Source organism: Tamandua tetradactyla, chromosome 20 (genome assembly GCF_023851605.1).
Source record: "Tamandua tetradactyla isolate mTamTet1 chromosome 20, mTamTet1.pri, whole genome shotgun sequence".
NCBI classification, from domain to species: Eukaryota; Metazoa; Chordata; class Mammalia; order Pilosa; family Myrmecophagidae; genus Tamandua; species Tamandua tetradactyla.
This window is the reverse complement of record NC_135346.1, coordinates 38,180,456-38,202,034: the sequence shown is the minus strand read 5'-3', so window position 1 is coordinate 38,202,034 and position 21,579 is coordinate 38,180,456. Positions and strand designations below refer to the sequence as shown.

At 40.8% G+C, this 21,579-nt stretch overlaps 1 protein-coding gene across 1 annotated transcript; it reads left to right on the top strand.

Moving 5' to 3' along the window:
* The first annotated feature begins 3,129 nt into the window (after positions 1-3,129).
* Positions 3,130-21,152, top strand: HAVCR2 (hepatitis A virus cellular receptor 2). The gene is given in 8 exon segments (XM_077137983.1): positions 3,130-3,187; positions 4,139-4,405; positions 4,408-4,476; positions 5,836-5,919; positions 7,427-7,470; positions 9,105-9,234; positions 15,282-15,318; positions 17,783-21,152. Coding segments are annotated over 8 exon segments (843 nt in total). The 3' UTR covers positions 17,937-21,152.
* The last annotated feature ends 427 nt before the right edge of the window (positions 21,153-21,579 follow it).

Below are 21,579 nucleotides of genomic sequence, written 5' to 3'. Positions count from 1 at the left end.
CACAATTTGCAAACTAATTAATTATAATACAAAAGGCTTCTTTGCCCAAAACATATCCAGGCAATCCTCTTAAAAAACAAACTCTGGATAGTGCGACAGTTCTCGCCTGCCATGCTGGAGCCCTGGGTTCGATTCCCGTGCAAACAAAACAAAACAAAAAAACCTCCCATGGACCACTTTTAAGATCACTTTTGCAAATGAAGAAATGGATACTGAAGTGTCCGCTTGAAGGGTAAGGAAAAATAAACCTTATTTTCACCCAATGGAATCTATGCAGCTGTGCAAAAAGAATGAGGGTGTTATATATGAGCTGAAAGGAAAAGCTCTTCAGGATATAATGGTAATTAAAAAAGGAAGGTACAAAGTGATCAACCTTAACATCTCTAAATGTGGACCAACTGGACAATTGTGATGGAGCATGAGGCAGTAAGTGCCACGTATGAAATACTGTTGCTGCAAGTTGAACGTAAATCAGTCAGACCTCTAGACGTAACTTCCATCTACAGGACGTGCAAAGTAAAGGGGAATGAGTCAAATGACACTGCCAGGAAACAGACAAACCCAGAATGTGGAGCATTCCAGGGTCAACTGGCTTGTGTTCCTGTCAATGGCAGCGGGTGGTGGGAAGGCAAGAAGGAGGACAGTTCTAGATTAAAAGAGTTTTCTAAGTGACCTAACAACCAAATGCAACGTGCAGGCATTGTTTGGGTCTGTATTCAAACAAACCAATTGTGAATAAGAAAGACCAGTATCTTATTTTTGAGATAATCAGGAATAATTTTGAAATATTAGATGTTGCTAAGACACAATTACTAATTTTGTTAGGTGTGGTAACGGTAGTACGGTTATGTAGCAGAATGTCCATTTTCTTTAAGATGCATATTAAAGTTTGTGAGGGTGAAATCACATGATGTCTAGGGTTTGTTTTAAAGTACCTCAGCAAAGAACAAATAACAACAACCAAAGGAATAGGTAAAGCAGATATGGAAAAAGTAATGATTTTGTATCTTTGTATTGGGAACTTGAGGGTTCATTGTACTATTGTCTCTACTTTTGCAGATGTTCGAAATTTTTTCATAGTAAAATACTAAAAAAGAAAACGCAAGGTGAAAGAAGTGTATATAGTATGCTATTTTATCTAAAAAAGGAGGTAATAAAAATATATATTTTTATTTTCTTGTGTTTTCATTGAGAGTATGCACAAGTGATTAATGAAAATGGGTACCTCCAGTGCAGGTAGAAGAATGAGGGAAAATGGGGAGGGTAGAAAGACAGGGAACAAGACTTCTTCATGTATAGCCTTTTCTATTGCTTTAATTTTTTAACCATTGGGATATATTACCTAAATAATATTTTTTTAAATAAATAAGAAATAAAAATCAAATGACCATGAACCTCTTCAGAAACAGACCCCTGCACACAGATAAAAAGAAAGGGGTTGGAATAAATATCTAGGTTCCTTCATATTTAAACTTCAATGAATAATTATATCACTAATGTTTTGTAAGGCTAGTCCCCATTAGCAATTCTAGAAATGGACAGAAAACAGAGTAATGAAAGACACACTAAAAAATGCACTCACGCACACACGCACGCGCGCGCGCACACACACACACACACACACACACACACACACACTCACACACACACTCCGAGGGCTGGAGTTTTTAGGAGCCTTGCCTGATGTCACATTAGCAAATATGAGAGCTGGTCTTTAACCCACACGCATCTTCTGACCCCTAATTCCATGTTTAATCATCTCTGCTTTATGCCTGGATATAGCTGCTTGCTGCTTGTTGTCAGTTATGTGGGCAGCCGAGTCAAGGGCGGATGTTAAACTCATGAAACGCAGTTTATAATGAAAAAGTCTACAGCTTAGGGGAATTTATGTCCTCATTCAAAATCACTCATCTTGTGCCTTTGGGCACATCAGTCTTCCCCAGTCTGAGCTTTCCCTTTCTACAAAGTGAGGAAATTGACTATGCTCTTGTGAGGAGCTGCCAGCTCTGTGATGCTAGCAGAGTACACACACTGAACAAGATGGTTATTATATTATGTGCATTTAATGGCATGAAGATGAGTGACAAAGAAATTCAGAAAGGAAAGACAGAGAGAAAGGTCTCGGGGGTTTTCTGCCTATCTTTTGGGCAGAAGCTGTGGCTTTTAAGGTATCCAGGCAGAAGTCACGCTCAGTGCTGAGACAGTATGGGTCTGAGATGCTCCCTCAGGGATGGATATTGTGGGGTAGACCTAACACCTTCTGACACCTCCTGTATTCAGCCCCCTGGAGTAGAGAGGAGGAGGACCTTTTTGGTATGAGATGAAGTCGAATATTAAGGTCTCCCTAATTCCACCCAGGTAGGGGGAAAGAAGTCTTGCAGAAAGGAATATATATTTCCTAATTAAAGAGAGTTTGGAAGTCTAGGTCAAAGTGAGACTACTAGAGCACGAAGCTGTGTATATATCATCTAGCACAATTCCCTCACTTTATATATGGGGAAAACCAGGTCAAGCAAGGTTGACCCAATTTGTGTTAGAATGAGGGTGATGATTTAGGCTCATGATTGGAATGGAAAAGGCCCATAAATGTGAGGATAAGGAACGGTTATTCGTTGCTGTGGTCTCCAGCTCTAGTTCATGTCCGATACATAGTAGGTGCTTCACCAACTTTGGCTGCATGTCTGACTGATGGAGCAGACTGAGTGAATGCATGAACGACATGCTCCTATCTTGTGTGCCCTGGCACCCAGCTGCAGCTGCGCATGATCCATTTCAGGTGGAAGACTGTCTCATCGCAGATATTAGAGGGCTCTCTCTACTTGCCATGGCTGAATAATACTTTTCTTCCTCTTGCAGTATTGCTTCCTTTTTGCTGACACTAAGAGGCTAAATATCAGAACACTTACAGGACGTGTGTGGTGTGTCATGACACAGAACTGGAGTTTCCTTTGATGTGACTGTACACCTGGGCGCATATGTCATGGGCGCTGGGCTGGTCCTCAGATAGGGTGACGACCTCTCACGTGACTTTTGTGGGATAGAGACGGTTGGAGGAAATATCAAGTTCAATTGGAGAATTAAAACTGCACCTACACAGAGCTGTTCTCTGATTTTTCTTCTGCAAAACTCATGTTTTCATATAATTCCTTCAACTGTGTCCTGCTGCTGCTGCTGCTGCTATTTATAGGTAAGGCTGGGTATAAACTTTTACAAGAAATAATGGTATGGTGTGGGGTGCAAGGTAATGCAAAGATAGTCATTGTAATGTTTGCAATAGCAAAAGTTTGAAAGAAACCTAAATGCTCATCAATGGGGAAGTGGGAAAATAAATCATGATATACCTGTGATACAGGGAGGCCGACTAAACATACTGACATGGAATGTCTCCAAGTTATAATGATAATTGAAAAAAGCAAGGAACTGAATAATGCATATACTACGCTTCTATTTGTCTGTGTGTGGAGCAAGGAAGGGGAGCTTGGAAATATGAGAGAGTTTGGGGAGGATGACTTACTTTCCATACACCTTTTATACTGTTTGAATGTTTTATCATGTACGTATTTTAGTTTTTAAAGAGAGGAATTGAATTTAAACCACTGCGAGTGGTTTCAAATACACAAACTTCTTACTTAGCCAAGTGCTTTTATGGACTGTGTATCTGTTTCTTCGAAAGGAATAGATTTATTAGGACAGCCTCCCTTCCTCCTTCCCTGATGAACAGACAACTCACCCGTGTGGGTGAGCCATTTTCCAGGCTGACGATGACCTGTTTTCTGATTCTCTATTTCTATCAGCCCTTTCCCTTTCTCTGGTATTCACAGGAATGGGCCACAGTTCTCTCCCAGGGCCGTGGTTCTCAGACCAGCAGCATTGATGCCTCCTGGGAACTTGTAAGAGTTGCAGATCCTCAGGTCTCGCCCAGACCTGCTGAGTGAGGAACTCTAGGGGTGGGGCCCAGGGATCTGTGTTTCAACAGGGCTTCCTGGTGGTTCTCAAAGCCACTCACTGTCATAGCAGGCCATTCCCCGAACAGGATGGTAGCAGTTTCTTCTTTATTATAAAGACATTACCTTAAATTTTCCTAATGGATCTGACTTCACTCATTGCCCGGACCTTCCTGTCTCCTGTCTTTGTTCAGTGTCTTTGGAAGGGGACTACACCGCAGAGGTGGGCCAGAATGCTCTCTTGCCCTGCACCTATAATCCAACCTCCTCACAGAGTCTCGTGCCTGTGTGCTGGGGCCGGGGGTCCTGTCCTGTGCTCTCGTGCTCCAGTATGGTGCTCAGCGCCAACGGAAGGACTTTGAACTATCAGGCATCCAGGAGATACCAGCTAAAGGGGGAATCACACAAAGGAGATGTGCCCCTGACCATAGAGAAGGTGACCCCAGCAGACAGTGGAACCTACTGTGCCGGGTCCAATTCCCAGGCCCGATGAATGATAAGAAGTTAAATCTGAAGTTGGTCATCAAGCCAGGTGAGTGAGCCTTTGTTTGCCTGTCTTCTTTGCACATATGATTTACCTGTGGATCGTGTTAAATCTACTGATCGGAACCACTCTAACCTCCACAATTACAGGCCATTGGGGTGGACCCTGGCAAAGGAAAAACTGCACTGGACAATCTTAAATCAATAAGGATGACCTCATTCAGGGGTTGCTACAGCAAGAGACTGAGAGGAGACCTCAGCTGTGTCAAAGCTTTGTGAGGGCTGGGAGAGAGGTGGAGGGAAAGCACTGGAAGGCAGCATGGCAGGGTGATCACTGGGATGGGTGAGGGATTTACTGAGGTTTTGATCAGGACCGCTTGCTTGGAAATGTTTTTCTTTGTGGTCATGAGGCCATCTGAAGTCTGTGGTCATGAGGTCCTGAAGGCTGGGAGGGAGGCAGAGGAAGATAAGGAATCACCTAGTTAGGAGTTTGGCAGGGCGAGAGTGAGGGGAGGGACCTGGAGTGAGGGAGAAGCCCATCTAAAGTTCAGACAAGCTAGAGGGAAGTTGAGGCAATCTTGGTTGAACCCCAAAGGCTAACCTTTAACAAATCCCACCAGTGATGGTCAGTTTAATACACTCTATCTATTTTAAAGCCCACCCATAGGATGTAAAAATATGAGAGGAAAGGCTGAGATGCCACACCTTGCCTGTTCATCAGAATCACCTGGGGGCTTTTAACACTCACTGGTGCCCCTCCCCCCACCACCCACCAGCCAGAGAAATCAGCCTCTCTGGAGGTAGGGCCTAAGCTCTGGGGGTGGTGTGTGTGTGTGTGTGTGTGTGTGTGTGTACAAAGTCTACCCCAGGTGACTCTAATTTGCAGCCAGGATTGAGAATCACTAAATTGTGTGTGTGCATTTACATGATGTGTGTGTGTGTGTTTTAAGATTTGTTGAGCTTGTACTCTGTGGCCACATTAGGATGAGTTCGACTCCAGCTCTGCCATTAACTATTTTTATAACTTTGGGCAAATTATTTAAACTCTGTGACCTCCTTCCTCCTCTGTTTAAAAAAAAAAAAGTGAGGAAAATACCTTATAGGCCATTGAGAGGACTAGACAAGATCATGTTTTATGCAAAGCCCCTAACTTCCCTTGGCCATTAGAGATGCCCATAGCGCTCTGGTTAAGGAGGCAACCACTAAAGAGGATGGCGCCTCGCCTCGGTCAGATCGTTTAAGGGCGTGGTGCACTCTCAGCGAAGGCGTCCAGGTAGGGTCAGAAGTTGAGGATGTATGTTCTTCATTTCCCGTGTTTCACATTTTTTTTTCTGCTGCCCCTTGAGTCCCTGAAACCAGCTTTCTGCCCTCAGAGAAGCCTCACCCTTGTGTTGGTTTCTGACATTAGCCAAGGTGACCACTGCTCAGATGCCACAGGGGAACTTCATTGCAGGCTTCCCCAGGACGCAGGCCCCGGAGGAGCCCAGCCCAGGTAATCACACCCGGGTTTGGAAGGAAGGCTCTAGCTGGGCTTGGAGTTCTGAGGACTTTGAATGCGGGAAGGAGAAGGGAAAGCAGTTTTAGAGTGGAGGCATGCTTGCTGCGGGGCACCCAGGATGGGGAGGGGGCAGGTGCTAGGGGCGACCTCTGCTGGGAGAAAAAGGGGAGGCCTGAGTTATGATTTTGAACTAGCCGCAATTAGCTGTGTGACCTTTCTGTTCTCTGGATCTCAGTTTCCTCTTCCATCCAAAGAGTGGGTTCAGTGACTTTTGGATGTTATCATCCAGTAAGATTCCTACCCTCCCAACCCTCCCAAACAAGGATTTTGGTGCTCTACATATTTTCCCACATAAGGAAAAAAAAGTCCCTCTATGATTGCCACCACTACATTACCAAAAAAAAAGAAAGAAAAGACTATGCCTCTGCAATGTTAAAATAAAAGCATCTTAAACCAGCTGTTTAGTCACACTCTTTGTACACATTAAAGAGTTGAGACTCTGAGGCTTCCAGGTCTTGGCCGTGACATTTAAAGCATTTCAGAGTCTCTAACTGAAGCAGAAAAGTGAGTAAGCTTGCTCAGTTTCACTCTGTTTTTAGATTGCAACGTCCATAAGCTCAGGGTCTGCGCCTGTCTTATTCTCCGCTCTGTCTGCTGGGCTTAGAACTCTTTCCTCCGATGGGTGGGCTGAGGAGTAGATAGATGAGTAGATGAAGAGGGAAGGCAGTGAGATGGCAGCTGAGCCACGCGGCCCTCTTCTCCTGGTGGTGGTGGGGGGATGCTGTGGTGAAGGTTGCTGAAGGCAGTTAGTTACTCATGAGCATGTGCTTAGAACCGTGCTCACCATGTTGCAAGGCCTTTCTGCTATTCTGTACACTGTGTGTCCTTGGGTAAGTCACTTTGCTTCCCCAATTCTCAGCTTCTTTACCTGTGTAATGGGGCTAGAACCTCCTATGTAGAATAGCTGTTCTGAACGTTAAATAAGATCCTTCTCTTAAAGAGTTTAGCACAGAGCCTGGCTCATGATAGATATATATATATTTCTCATTATCTTCATTTTTCTTAGGCAACAAAATACCCTGTCTCTCCCCTAAAAAGAAAATCTTAAACTTTTTTGGGGAAAATGCACTTCTGTCTTCTTGCAAAGTCTAATCAGAATATAATGCCTAAGTGTTGTCAGTGTTAGATTTTCGTAGACCCACTGCGGCCCTGTGGACAAAACAAGCCACATGCGCAATCCTCTCTAATCCACCAGACTTCCTAGCAGCAGGCTCCACTTCCTAAAACATAAGTAGAAGATTTCATCTTAAAGTTGATTTGTAAGTGTTCGGTTAATTGTCCTTGCCTCTCAATCAATCATTGTGATGAGTAGGGAATAGATATGTTCTCTCTGGTCTCATTTAAAGATAATTTATTTCAAAGAAGACCATAGCCATCTTTAAAAAAAAAAAAAACTCAGATTAAAGAAAACATTTTAAATTATTCTACTGGTTTTTTGCAGGAGAGACACAAACACAAGGGACCCAACATGATAACAATCAAACAGTAAGTAACTTTTAAAAAATTAGTATTCTTTTTTAGGTTTGTAAGCTAACATAGTACTCAAGTTGGGGAAAAGAAAGTTTGGCTTTAGCTTTCCTTCCTGCCCACCTAATCCTTGGCTTCAGATGCCGCAGCCGTAAAATGTTGACGTTGTCAGTTGTGACTGTGTAGTCTTCATGCAGGGATAGGACAGGGTGTGTGCCAAGCACGTGGTACAGGGGCTGGCATAGAGTAAGTGCTCAAAAACTGAAAAAGGGAGGGAGGGAGAGAAGAAAGAAGGGAAGAAAGAGGAAGGAAGGAAAAAGAGAAAGAAAAGAAAAGGAAAAAAAGGATGGAAGAGAAGGAGAAGCAGCAGTCACACAGTTATCGTTTTGCCCTTTTGTCCCTCTTCTAAAATTTAACAACTGTATACCTCTGTGGGGGGTTCAGAGACACTCAGTCTCCCTAGAATGTGTTTCTTCTTGTTTCCATTGCAAACCTAGTGAGCCTGTCTGCGAAACATGATTTGCTTGTTTGTTTGTTTTTTTATTTGTATATGGCAAGGCACCATGAGGAATATTCTAAGCCAATCATTTATGTATTTAAATATAAATACAGCAATGTTTTGATTAACCACAGCTTTAGTGGTTAATTTAGTGGTATCAAAATACCTTCTCAGAGAAGAAGGGCAAACTGCTAGAAATCCAGCTGACCACAGCAACTTAAAAATTCTTTGAGGACATTTCTAGGAATCAGCTTTCATTTGGCTCACTCTCCTGCTAGTGCATTCACAGGGGAGGGTCTGCATTTGTGTTTGTCCCTCCCCTCCTTGCCAATAAGGCCTGCCTCTTAAGTGCCTCTGTGTACCCACAGTGCTTAACACACAGTAGTGGTATTGCCCCGTGTACGTGGGTATGGAATGAACGAAAGATTTACTTTCCTTGTATCTTATGCTTTGACAGTATTAACTGTTACTGTTTTTAAGGAAGGAACATGGCTAATAGTTTTGAAACAAGGATTTCCTGGGAGATTCTCAGTTGTTAGAAAATCTAAATTAATTAGAGCCATAGCAATAACAATTGCTATGGGCTGAGCATTTATCATGTACCAGGCCCTGTACTAAGCATTTTATGTTTTTTGTCACTTAATTCTCACAATGGCTTTTACATAGTTACTCAGCTCCTGGCGACAGAGCTGGCATTTGAACTCGGGACTGGCTGGCTGCAAAGTCCTAGTTCTTAAACCTCTGCCTTTCTGTGAAAATGGGAGTTTTACTGAAGGACACCAAATTTACACCATCCTGAAGCCCCTGGGCAAAACCAGGGGATCTTGGTGAAACAGGCACTATACTCTAAAGCCCATTTTTACTGTGGGTGAGGTGGGGGGAGGCGGAGGGGATGTCCGTTTACAAGGAGCCCTTTCTCTTCCCACGGCACAGAAGGGCACATTTTATTTCCTTCTGAACTCTGAATACTAAGTTAATGCCTTTCTTGGAATGGTTTGACGCTTGTCTAGAAGAGGGCAGAACAAGGGTGGTTTTGAGGCCCCTGCAAATCTGTGATGCTGTAAAGGGGATGGTCTGACTCACAGGCCATCAGACTGAACACATACCTGATTTCTGGCCATTTACTGCTTAATCTCTCCTTGTGCATCCACAGCAAAGATCTTCATTGGCTGCTAATGGGCTACGAGATTCTGGAATGATCACAAGAATGGGCATCTACGTTGGAGCATGCGTCTCTGCTGGGCTGGCTCTCACTCTCATCTTAGGTGTTTTAATTTTCAAATGTAAGTTGTTGACATTATTTCTCCCTCTCTCTGGTAAGGAGTTGTTAATATAGGAAGCAACGCGAATCTGGGTGCAAACATAAATTTATAGCTAAATCTACAGGTGATTAGATAACTTTTAATTCTTCCAAACCCTAACATTAGTAATAGCTACTCTCATTTAACACTTCTCTGTGTCAGGCCCGCACTGCACTAAATGTTGTTCTGTCCTCCTCATCATCTCGTAGGTAGTAGTATTAACCCCGTTTTTATAGCAGAGGAAAGTAAAGCTTAGAGAAATTAAGCCACGTTCCCAAGATTTCAAAATCAGAAAGCATCAGAGCCAGAATCCAAATCCAAGCAGTCAGATTCCAGTTCCTGTTCTGTTATCTTTTATTAGGAGAATAACTTTAATTCACGTATGTATTTGGGTTTATTGGGAAATGCAACAATCACAAAACACATTTGTTTTCCGGCACATTTTTCTGTCTTTGTTTCTCAGGCAAAGCTCTTTGGAGAAGGGCAGCCAATCCCTTTAACACTGGTCATGGCCAGGGTTACAGCATTTAGGTTTCCCTCCATCATAGCACTCAGCACACTTTTACCCCAAGTTCCTTATCTTTATTTTAAAAATTAAAAAAAAAATGTTGAATTAATGTACAACAAGTTGCATATTCAAAGTGTAGACTTTGGGGAGTGCAAGGATAGGTCAGTGATAGAATTCTTGCCTACCATGTGGGAGACCTGGGTTCGATTCCATGCACTTGTCCATGCACTTTCCAAAAAACAAACAATCAAAACAAACAAAGATTCAGCAAATAGTGCTGCAATAACAGATATGCACATGAAAAAAGAATGAAACGTGACCCCGCCACATAGCATAAAAAAAAAGTGTGCACTTTGATGAATTTTAATATATGACTATATGAAACCACCCCCACTATCAAGAGCTGAACTATTCTCTCATTCCCAAAGCCTCACATACTTTTCAAATTGTGATATTTTCTCTTCTCTTCAGGGGCAAAAGCTAAGGCCTTGTATCCCTAGGGCTTTGAAGATAATGATAACCATTCTTACTGATACACAAAAATGGACTGTGTGTAAACTGACCAACTATCCGTGTTTACCCAGGACTGAGGGCGTCCTGGCAGTGAATAATGCATTCACCAACAATGGTAGAATGACATAATGTGAGGAGCAGGACAGCCCTAGGTTCAAATCCTATATCCAGCAATTAAATGTGTGACTGTGGGCAAGTTACATAACCTTTCAGCAGGTCGGTCCCCCAAGTGGTGAATTCGTCATGGCCCATATAGTGGGGGATATAGTGGGTTCACTTGCCATGTTGGCTAAGAGAGAAAGCCCACATCTGAGCAACAAAAGCGGTTCTCTGGGGGTGACTGTTAGACCTAATTTTAAGTAGGTTTAGCCTGTCCTTTGCAGGGATAAGTTTCATAGGGGCAAACCCCAAGACCCAGGGCTCAGCCTATTGATTTGGGTGTCCCCACTGCTTGTGAGAGTGTTAGAAATTCTCCAAATGGGGAAGCTGAATCTTTCCCCCTTTCTCCCAGTTCCCATAAGGGGACTTTGCAAATATTTCTTTATTCACTGTCCAAATCACTCTGGAATTTATTGGGGCATTATACTAATCTGAACAAACCAATAAAATCTCATGTCCTATTCAAGATTCCCTGTACTTACGGTGTTCAACTAAACTGACCATACGAGTTAAATAGCAAAATGCACTACCTAAAATATAAATTTTGCACCAAATAAACATCTTTCCTTTAGTCTCACATAGAAGTTGAAGTTTTAAGATATGGATGATATCATCCTTTACCCAATCTTCTGATATGCCTTAGTCCTAACCAGATCAGCTTCATTCACATCTCTCCTCAATGTCTGATCACTTTTATAACTTTTTTTTTTATATGGGCAGGCACTGGGAACACTCTTTCAACTTTTTAAACAGTTCCTGTGTGGGGTTACTGCTGACTTTCGTGGCTTCAGAGCTCTAGATACCCAAAGTTTCTGGGAATGACCATGTTATATTCAAATACCTCAGTATCTCAGAATTTAGAATTAACAGTTACACCTCCTGAATATATGTGACTGCTATTAAGGGCTTACAGTCTAGGACTCTTTACAATAAGCCCCAACCTGATGACCTATGCTCTTGACTTTAGTTTACCGAATTTTTATATAATACTTGGTCCCTATAATTGAGGCATGATGATATTTGTATCTTTGTTCCTGACATTGCACTCAACATATACTTCTTAGGGCTCATTCATCTAGTTGCATGCCTCACAATTTCATTCCTTCTTGCAGAGGCTCAGTGGTCCATTGTATATATACACCATAGTTCCCCTTTCCGTTCCTCGGGTGTCGTACCCTTAGACCACCTCCATTCACTGTGGATCATGGACAGTGCCACCAGAAACACCAGTGTGCAAATGTCCATTTGTGTCCCCACACTCAGTTCCTCCACATACATACTGAGCAACGGGGTTTCAGGATCGTATGGCAATCTCACCCCTAGCCTCCTGTGGCCACACTACTCTCCAAGGGGCTGCTCCTCTCATTTCCCTACCAACAATGAATAGGTACATCCCTTTCTCTGCATTTTCTCTAGCACTTGTTTCTCTCTGACCATTTGTAAGTAGTTTTATTCACACATCATACAATCCAGCCTAAGTGTACAGACATGCCTTCGTCACCATATTCTGTCTGAAGACATTTTGTTTTCTTCCACAGAGAATCCATAGCCCTTTCCAAATCCCCCACCTGTTGACATTTACTTTTGGCATAATGCCTTTGTTACATTCAGTGGAAGCATGTTACAGTGTTGCTGTTGACTATAGACCCTAGCTTACATGGACTGTACTTTTTCCCACATACCATCCATGTTCAACACCTTGCAATATTGACATTCTTTTGTTCTTCCTCCTGCAAAAACATTTTTTAATTTGTACATTTAATCATCATCATTGTACATTCTAAGCATTCCTAAATTATACCATTTATTCTTTCTCATCTGTCTTACCTTCTGATTTCATTCATGCCCCAGCCCTTCTCCCTCAACCACACTCACATTCAGCTTCATTCATTGTACTTACATTATTGTGCTACAATCAGGTAGTATTGTGCTATCCATCTCTGAATTTTTACAATCAGTCTTGTTGTACTAGCTTGTTGCACTAGCTGGTGGTGTATTTCATGAGCACCAAATGCCCAATCTCTACCCGATTTCTATCTCCTGATAACCTGTGTACTTAACTTAAATTCTCCAAGTTCACTCGTTAATGTTAGCTCATGTCAGTGAGACCATACAATATTTGTCCTTTTGTTTCTGGCTAATTTCACTCAGCATAATGTCCTCAAGTTCCTTCCATGTTGTTACGTGCTTCATGACTTTATTCTGTTTTACAGCTGTGTAATATTCCATCATATGTATATATTACAGCTTGTTTAGCCACTCATCTATTGATGGACATTTGGGCTGTTTCCATCTCTTGGCAATTGTGCAAGCAATTGTTTATAGCAGCATTGTATAGCATGGTTGTAAATAATGCTGCTATAAACCTTGGTGTGCAAATGTCCATTTATGTCCTTGCTCTCTTGACCTCTGAATAGATACCTAGCAATGGGATTGCTGGATCATACGGCAATTCTATACTTAGCTTCCTGAGGAACTGCCAAACTGCCTTCCACAGCAGTTGTACCATTTTACATTCCCACCAACAATGAATAAGTGTGCCTCTTTCTCCACATCCTCTCCAGCACTTGTCGTTTTCTGTTTTTTCGATAAAGGCCATTCTAGTAGGTGTCAGATGATATCTCCTTGAGGTTTTGATTTACATTTCCCTAATAACCAGTGAAGTTGAGCATCTTTTTGTGTGCCTTTTAGCCATTTGTTTTTCCTCTTCTGAGAAGTATCTGTTCATGCCTTTTGCCTAGTTTTTAATTGGGTTGTTTGTCTTTTTGTTGTTAAGTTGAAGAATCTCTTTATATATTCTGGTTACTAAAACCTTATCCGATATATGGTTTCCAAATATTGTCTCCCATTGCATAGGCTGCCTTTTTACTTTCTTGACAAAGTTCTTTGATACACGAAAGTGTTTAATTTTGATGAGTTCCCATTTATCTATTTCTTTTTTCAATGCTTGTGCTTTGGGTGTAAGATCTAGGAAACCACCTCCTATTACAAGTTTTACAAGATATTTCCTTACATTTTCTTTTAAAAGTTCTATGGTCTTGGTCTCTGATCCATTTTGAGTTCATTTTTGTATCAGGTCTGAGATATGGATCCTCTTTCATTATTTTGCATATAATGCCAAGTAATCTTACTGTGTGTTGCCAATAGAGTCTCTGAGGTGATCATCCATACCCAACGGGAACTCGGATAGTCCTCAACCCTCTCTCAACTGATGATTAATAAAGGCCCATCCCATCTCCCCTAACTTCACCAGGACTTTGCCCCTCCTTTTATTACTCTCTCCTTAATCATCTCTCTCTCCCTTTCTACAGGATCATTCTCTTTAGCATAAAAGTATGTTCTTTCCACCCATTCCTACTGAGCCACTCCTATTTCTCTGCTCTTCTTCCCAGCCATATTTCTCTTTCCTTCTCACATCCTATGTACTTTTCAACCTACCATCATCTGGCATATTCTCTTGAAGCACCATTGAAATAGTTTTAGTCAAGCCCACCAATGGCCCCCATTTTGCCAAATCCAATAGATAGTTCTGTCTTTGTTATAGTCAGTCTTTCATCAGTACTCAACCAAGTCGACCCCCACTCATTCTAGAAAGTCCGCTCTCTCTTAACTTCTGAAACATCACTTTCCTACGTCCTTGGCCACTCCTTTTCAGTCATCTTTGCTGATTCATCTTCTGTTTGGCCTCTAGATGTTGAGATTCCTCAGTGCTTGGTGTTTACTTCCCTCTGTACCCTCTAGGTAATATCATATTCTCATGGATTGAAATGTCTTTCTCCAATTCTTAAAGCTTTGATACTGCTTGTCCAGCTATCCAAAGTGGAGCTCTACATTTTATATTCCACCTTAGCAGAACCCAACTTCTTCCTGGTTTTCGCTATCATAATAAGTTAAACCACCATCTATCTGGTGACTTAAGCCAGAAAGCCAGAAGTCATCCTCTCTTTCTTGATTTCTAGCATATAATCCATCTTGAATTCCTACGGTCTTTCTCCAAAATGTATCAAAAATCCATTCACTCTTCTATATTCCTCCTGGCTACCATCTTACTCCAAGTCACTATCAACCCTTCTTAAATTATCTCCTCATTTCTTTTCTCTTCCTTCTAATCCATTCTCCATATATTAGCCAGAGTGGTTTTCTTAAAACACAAATCATATCTCTACTCTTCAATGATTTCTTTCTGGTTTCAAATAAAACCCAAACTTCTAAATTAAGACTTAAAAGGTCCTCTAGGACTTAGCCCCATCCTACCTCTCAGACCTTATCTTGTTCCACTCTCTTGCTTCCAACATATTTTAAGTTCCAGATAAGCATCAAGCTCTTTACCAGGGGTTCTCTTTCCCTTGGGATGGTCCTCCAGGTTTTTCACTTGGCAGACTCATTCTCTTTTTTTAGAACTCAGCTTAAAGTTCATCTCCTTTGAGCGATCTTCTCTGACCACCCTCTATTATTTACATCAGTACCCTGTTGGCTTCTTAAACATCACAATCTGAAATTACTTTTCTATTTACTGATTTTTAATTTCTCCTCTACTAGTATGCAAATTCTAGTTTTATTTTGAATTATGAACCAGGGCTCATAATTCATCTTTGTGTCTCTGGTGCTTAACAAACTGACAATCACATAGTGGATGTGCTGTAATATTTGTTGAATAAGAGAAATGTGTCTTTATTACTTTCTAGCATGGTCCATATGATAAACCAAGACGCACATTGGGAGTTAGGTTTAATTCAATCTAAGGCGAGGCCAGATTTTGCAAAATAATTTTTGCCTCCAGTGAGCCCATTTCACTTATTTCATATTTATTTTATGAAAATATTTTCATTGACTTCTCCCTTTTACCTAGGGTATTCCCATAACAAAGAGAAGTTACAGAATTCAAGGTAAGGAAAATGGGGTGGAGTGGGGAGGGGTGGGAATCTTGGAGGCCTCTACTCTAATATGACTTAATTTTTGCCCTGAGAAGGCCTGTTTTGGGATTTTAGCTTCTACTTACTTTTTGCCTTAGGCCTAGATTATGAAATGTAAATTTAACATGCATCTTGGTTTACTCCCTGATTCACTTAGCTTCCTTCCTCCTAAAGTTAAGGGGTAGAATGTCCCATTGACAGTGCTTACTTATCTCTCTATTAATTTTTTTTTCCCAATGAACTGAATGTTCAACCGATTGAACAGCTACCACATCCAGGGTCCAGGATGAGCCCTGGAATTATAGAAATGGACAAGAAACACAGAATCGACTCTCAGAAGCTACAGTTTAGCCCAGGTGTTTTCAACTCTGGTTGCCTATTAGAATCACCTGGGGCACTTAAACATGCTGATACAGGGCACACCCCAGAGCAATTAAATCAGTCTCTAAGTATGAGGCCCAGACATAGGTATTTTTAAAACTTTCCAGGTGATTCTAATGTGCAGCTAGAACTGGGTACTACTGTTGTAATATATCCCCATCTTAGTTTCCATTTCTGAGTATACACCAAACACACATACTCTCTCTCTCTCCAAATAGAATAGCTTATACAACTTTTACTAAATTTTAGTGACATTTGGTACATGAAAAGAACACAATGCATTTCAATAAAAAATGATTCTGTTCATCGAATGCTATCCAAACTACTAATAATTTAAGACTTAGTAAAATTATGCAGACAAAATAATCTGCAATGACAAGTCAAATAAGACCAAATAAAATATTTAATTATTGATGGTTTTGGATTATCCATGCCAGCATTCTTTATTAAATAGAGATTTTGCAATCTAATACTATTCATAAGTAATATTTACATACATTCATAGATTATTGGATAAGTTATTTTGTTAATGCTCTACCTATTAATTGTGAACTCCATGGAAAACTAGAAATTTTTCTGATACATTAACAACTGTGTCCCCTAGCATAGCACCTGACACGTGTTTGATGATTGACTGAATAAATACTCCTCTCACCAGCCCTGGAAGGTAGGGCTCTTATTATTCCCATTTTACAGATGGCATCCCTGTGGCACAAAGCTTACTGTATTAGTTAGAATTCTCCTAACTGAACTGACAGGAGATATGTAAATAGTATGAGATTTATTATAGGAATTGGCTCATGTAGCTGAGATGGGCAAGTCTGAATTCCATAAGGCAGGTTGCAAGCTGGGAACTCTGATGAAGGTTTTCAATGACTTTCCCAGGAGAAGCTGGAAAAGTAGAGATGGCTGACTGAAGTAGAGATGGAAATTCCTCTTTCTGACTGCTGTAATTATCAGCTCTCCCTTTATGACCTTCAACTAATTGAATGAGACTTTCTCATTGCTGAAAGCAATCTCTTTAGTTGATGGTAAATGTAATCAGCCATAGATGCAATTAAAATGCTGATGATTTAAATCTACAAAATATTTTCACAGTAACAATTAGGCCAGTACTTGCTTGACCAAACCAAAAAGACACCATAACCAAGTCAAGTGGACACATGAACTTAGCCATCATAGTCATTAATATGTGACTCCCATGGCATTTTTATGTGTCTGGTTCACTGCTGTTTCTCCAGCTGCCTAGAATAGTGCATGACACATTAAGTATTTCTTGAATGAATGAATGAAAACAAACAAAAAAAAGAACTAATGTGCCCAATGTCACATGGCTGGAAAGTGGTAGAGCCAGAATTCAAATTCAAGTCTGACTGGAACATATTCACTTATTTGTCTCTTTCCTTTTGAAATTACTTAAGCCCACAGAGGATTGAAATAATAATGAAAAGAATCCTTCACCTAAACTCACTATCTACCATTTTGACATATTGCTTTATCTTTATTTTTTCACACATAAAATTTTTTTCCAAACCACTTGTAAGGCAGTTGCAGCCATTTTGACACTTCACCTAAAAATTTCAGTCTGTACTTCCAAACAATAAAGATAATTTTTTATTGTGGTAACATAGAACATAAAATTCATCCTTTTAAGTGTTTCTAAGTATACAATTGAGTACTATTAATTACATTCACAATATTATACTACCATCACCAACATCCATTACTAAAACTTTTTCATCACCCCAAACAGAAATTCTGTACCTATTAAGAATAGCTCCCTATTTCCTCTGTCCTCCAGCCCCTGGTAACTTTGAATCAAATTTTTCTCTAGATATTTCATTATAATACCATTTTTATACCTGAGAAAATTAACATTAATTCACATTTCCTCAATTGCCCCCCAAATTATTTTTTGCTATTTTATGGCTTCCCTCACAATCAAGTATCACTCATTGCATTTTGTTGCTGTGTCTTCAGCAAAACCTATTCTCTTAACTTTATTCTCTATTGCCTTGGGAAAGCCTACGTCAACTGTAGCATTTTATCTCCACAGCCTCATCTCCATGGCCAACCTCTCTTCCTCAAGGATAGAGAACATAGTAGCAGAAGGGAGGCACACAGAAGAAAACATCTACACCATTGAGGAGAGCACTTATGAAGTAGAGGATCCAAATGAGTATTACTGCTATGTCAGCAACATGCAGTGATCCTGACAGCCTCTGGTTGTTCCTTTCGCGTCTCTGGAATCTCATGCCATCAGACCAACCCCTTCATTTCTGTGCTCATTGTCATCATTTAAAAAAACTATGAAATGTGTGCCAGGTGGCTGGTTTTATAGGTCCTAGCCACAGCCATAGGGCAGAGTTGCCCCATTTTTCTGAAGATAATTGGCTCAAAGGGGTTTTGCCTGCAACCTGCACTGAATTTAGGTACATCGCTACCCAATCCAGAGATTACTAATTAGGAGTTTGAGACCTGCAATGGGCATTTATATAGATTAACAGTTCTTAATGTGAAGTCTCTGGAGTTATGGGAAATTCAGACACATGATCGCGTCCATGAAATTTCTGGAAATGAAGGGAAAGTAGTGTGCTGAGATATGCACGCTTATTTTGTAAAAGGTTGAAAGGGGTCACTGATTTTCAGAAGAGATCTGTGACCCACGTAAGGTTAAGAAATGACTAGACTTAGGGCTAGGTGCTCTCTCAGAGTTTATGCTTCTTTGAATGTAGCGTCTCCAATAGTAACCAACACTGTACAGCCCTCCCCCTCAACCTTCAGTTAAGGAGACTGCCTGGCAATTGTCTGTGAGACAGAAAAAACTGGGAAAAAAAGGAAATGTGCTGTTTGTGTGTAGCCATGAGGTGTGTGGGGTACATGCAAAGGGAAGTATCTCTGACCAACTTCTCCATTCATGGAGAGAACTGGAGCTGTTTATTTCACAGAAGAAGAAGCAGCGATTGGGACTCAAATTCTGTTTCCTGATGGAAAGAAGGCAAAGGCCTTTGGAAATCTGTATTTTTTTTATTTTTAGATACATTGATGGAAAGACAGTGGTTCCCTAGGTGTTTTAGTTTGCTAAAATTGCTGGAATGCAGTATACCAGAAATGGATGGGCTTTTATAAAGGGGATTTATTTAGTTACAAATTTACAATTCCTAAGAAGAAAGGCAGCTAGATTTCATCTGATTTCTCTGCCACATGGGAAAGCACACAGCAACATCTGCTGGACTTCTCTCCTAGCTTATGATTTCAAATGGTTTTCCCTGGGGAGATTCCTATCTGCATCTCCAAATGTCTGAATCTGAGCCATCTCTGAGCTAAGAAGTGCCAGGCTGTGCTGAGCTGCTATGAGCTTGAGCTGTCTTTTGACCTCTCTCTTTTAAGCCTACAGCAATTAAATTAAACTTCATTCATTGCAGAAGGCACTCCCCTTAACTGACCATGGATGTAATCAGCCATAGATTAATTTCACATGCTGATGATTTACGTCCACAACAACAGAACAACTGTGCACCATCACCTGGCCAACTTGACACCTGAACTTAACTTGTATGCTCGGCTGAAGTTCCAGGATGGTGGGGGCAAGGTCTGTTTTGCTATTACTGCCTCCTCCAGTGCCTGCAATTGACTCTGACTTAGATTTGAAACTTACTAAATATCTTCTGAGTGAAAAATTAAATATGCAGAGAGATAGCTTTATGGAAAAAGACTTTTCCACTGGAGTGCTCAGATAGAGTGTGACTCGGTAACTTCACTTCTTGGAAAACTCATACAAACCCTGTAACTCTCAAAAGCACTCTTATCCGGACCAAAGTGACTTTTGTTTCTTGACAGCCTTGCCCAACTCAGGCCCTCAGGAGGCTGTTCCTTCCTCGCATGTTTACTTTCCTCTTTCTGCTGAACTCTCCTAAGCATGTAGAAATAAATCAACAATATTGACCTGCTGCTGCCTGAAAACTGTCTCTTCCTCCCTAGGGGATGGTTGAACTGCTGGAGTGCTGCATGCAGAGGACGTTGGTCACCCAGGATGCAGCCAGCCTGTTTGTGTGTTTCTAGAACTCTTACTGACAGTCCTGTTAGGTGAATTATAGTGTTTTGACTACATCTAGACAGTTTTGGAAAGCACTGGCTTTTTACAGGGAGATATGTGAGTGAGGGAGATCAGTTTGCAAAATCAGTTACAGGCAGTAGCTCTCAAGCAAGCTGAAAGATTCACTGCCAAAGTTTTAAAACCATGGAATTCTAGAAGAAAGAGACTTCAGAGTACACTTGGAACAGATCCCAAAAGGGATCCTTATCCTACAAAAATCCTTAAATAAAAGTGTCTTAGTTTGCCAGGCTGCTATGACAAATGCTACACAATAGGTTAACTTAAGCAACAAGAATTTATTGGCTCACAGTTTTGAGGCTAGAAGTCTAAAATCAAGATATCAGCAAGACTTGCTTTCTCCTTGAAGACTGTAGTGTTCTGGTGCAGTTTACTGGCAATCCTTATGGTTCCTTGGGATGTATTTCTGCCTCCCATTGCATGGCAATGTCCTCTCCTCTCTGGCTTCTAGGACTTCCAGGTTCTCTTTATAAAGTCTCCAGAAATCTGGATGTAGGCCCATCTTTGTTCTGTTTGCTATATTTTAACTAAAAATAGCATCTTCAAAAAGTCCTATTTGCAATGGATTCATACCCACAGGGAAGTGAATTAAGATAAAGAACTTGTGTTTGTTGGGGTACGTAATTCAACCTACCACAAAGGGTATGAATATTATTTGTAAGAGATGTTTTGAATCAATAGCAGAAGAGTTGATTATGTTGTGGTAATGCAATACTCTGTTGCAGTTAAAAAGATTTAGGAAGTATATTATCTTTGAACTTTTATACTAATTGATGAAATATTCATTAAGTGTTTATTGTGTGCCCAGGTATTGTGTGTTTGGTGTGTGAAAATAAACACCACTCAAATGAGAATAAGAAAAAGCTAATTATTCAGAGCTTGCTGTAATAAGGACCACCACTTTCATTTGGGAGAGATTCAAAGGCAGGCAGAGGCATGGGAAAGCTTTATAGTGGAAAAAGAGGAGACTTGCTAGTATGCCCTGATTGGCATGGGGGGAAGCTGGAAGTGGCTAACTAGAAGTGGGGCATCCTGTGTGATTGATTTGGGGAGTGTATTTGGTTTTCTCTGGTTGGTACTTCCTGGACTAGCTGCTGGCAATTGTGGGTCAGAGTTCTGATTTTTATATATGGTCTAGCTTTGGTCTGTTTGTAAAATCAGTCTCTCAGGTGCTAGAACTATAGAGAAGAGCCAAAGAGACCTGACAGGAAGGAGGATCAATGTGCATTCATTCATTCATTCAGTGAACCTTTATTGGCATCTTCTTTGTGCCAGACATGGTTCTAGGCCATAGAAATATAGAATTAAATGAAGCAGAAAAAATCCCTGCCCCCCTCATGGAGCATACAGTCCTTATCAGAGAAGAATGTAACATCCTTGTCAGAAAAGAATAATACTGTTAAGTTAAAGAAAAAAAAGATTCTAGAACAGTATATATGTTTGATACCAATTTTTTTTTTTCACTTGAAAATTAACATAGTGGGAGTACAAGGATAGTTCAGTGGTAGAATTCTCGCCTGCCATGCGGGAGACCCAGGTTCAATTCCTGGTCCATACACTTCCCAAAACAGCAAACAAACAAAACAAACCAAACAAATAAAAACAAGTGGTGCTGCAATAATGAGATACATGGAAAAATAATGAAATGTGACCCTGTCATACAACATAAAAAAAAAAACATGGTTACCCCCTGGGGACAAAAGGTCAAGAGACAGAATTTCATCTTTTCCTTTCCTGTC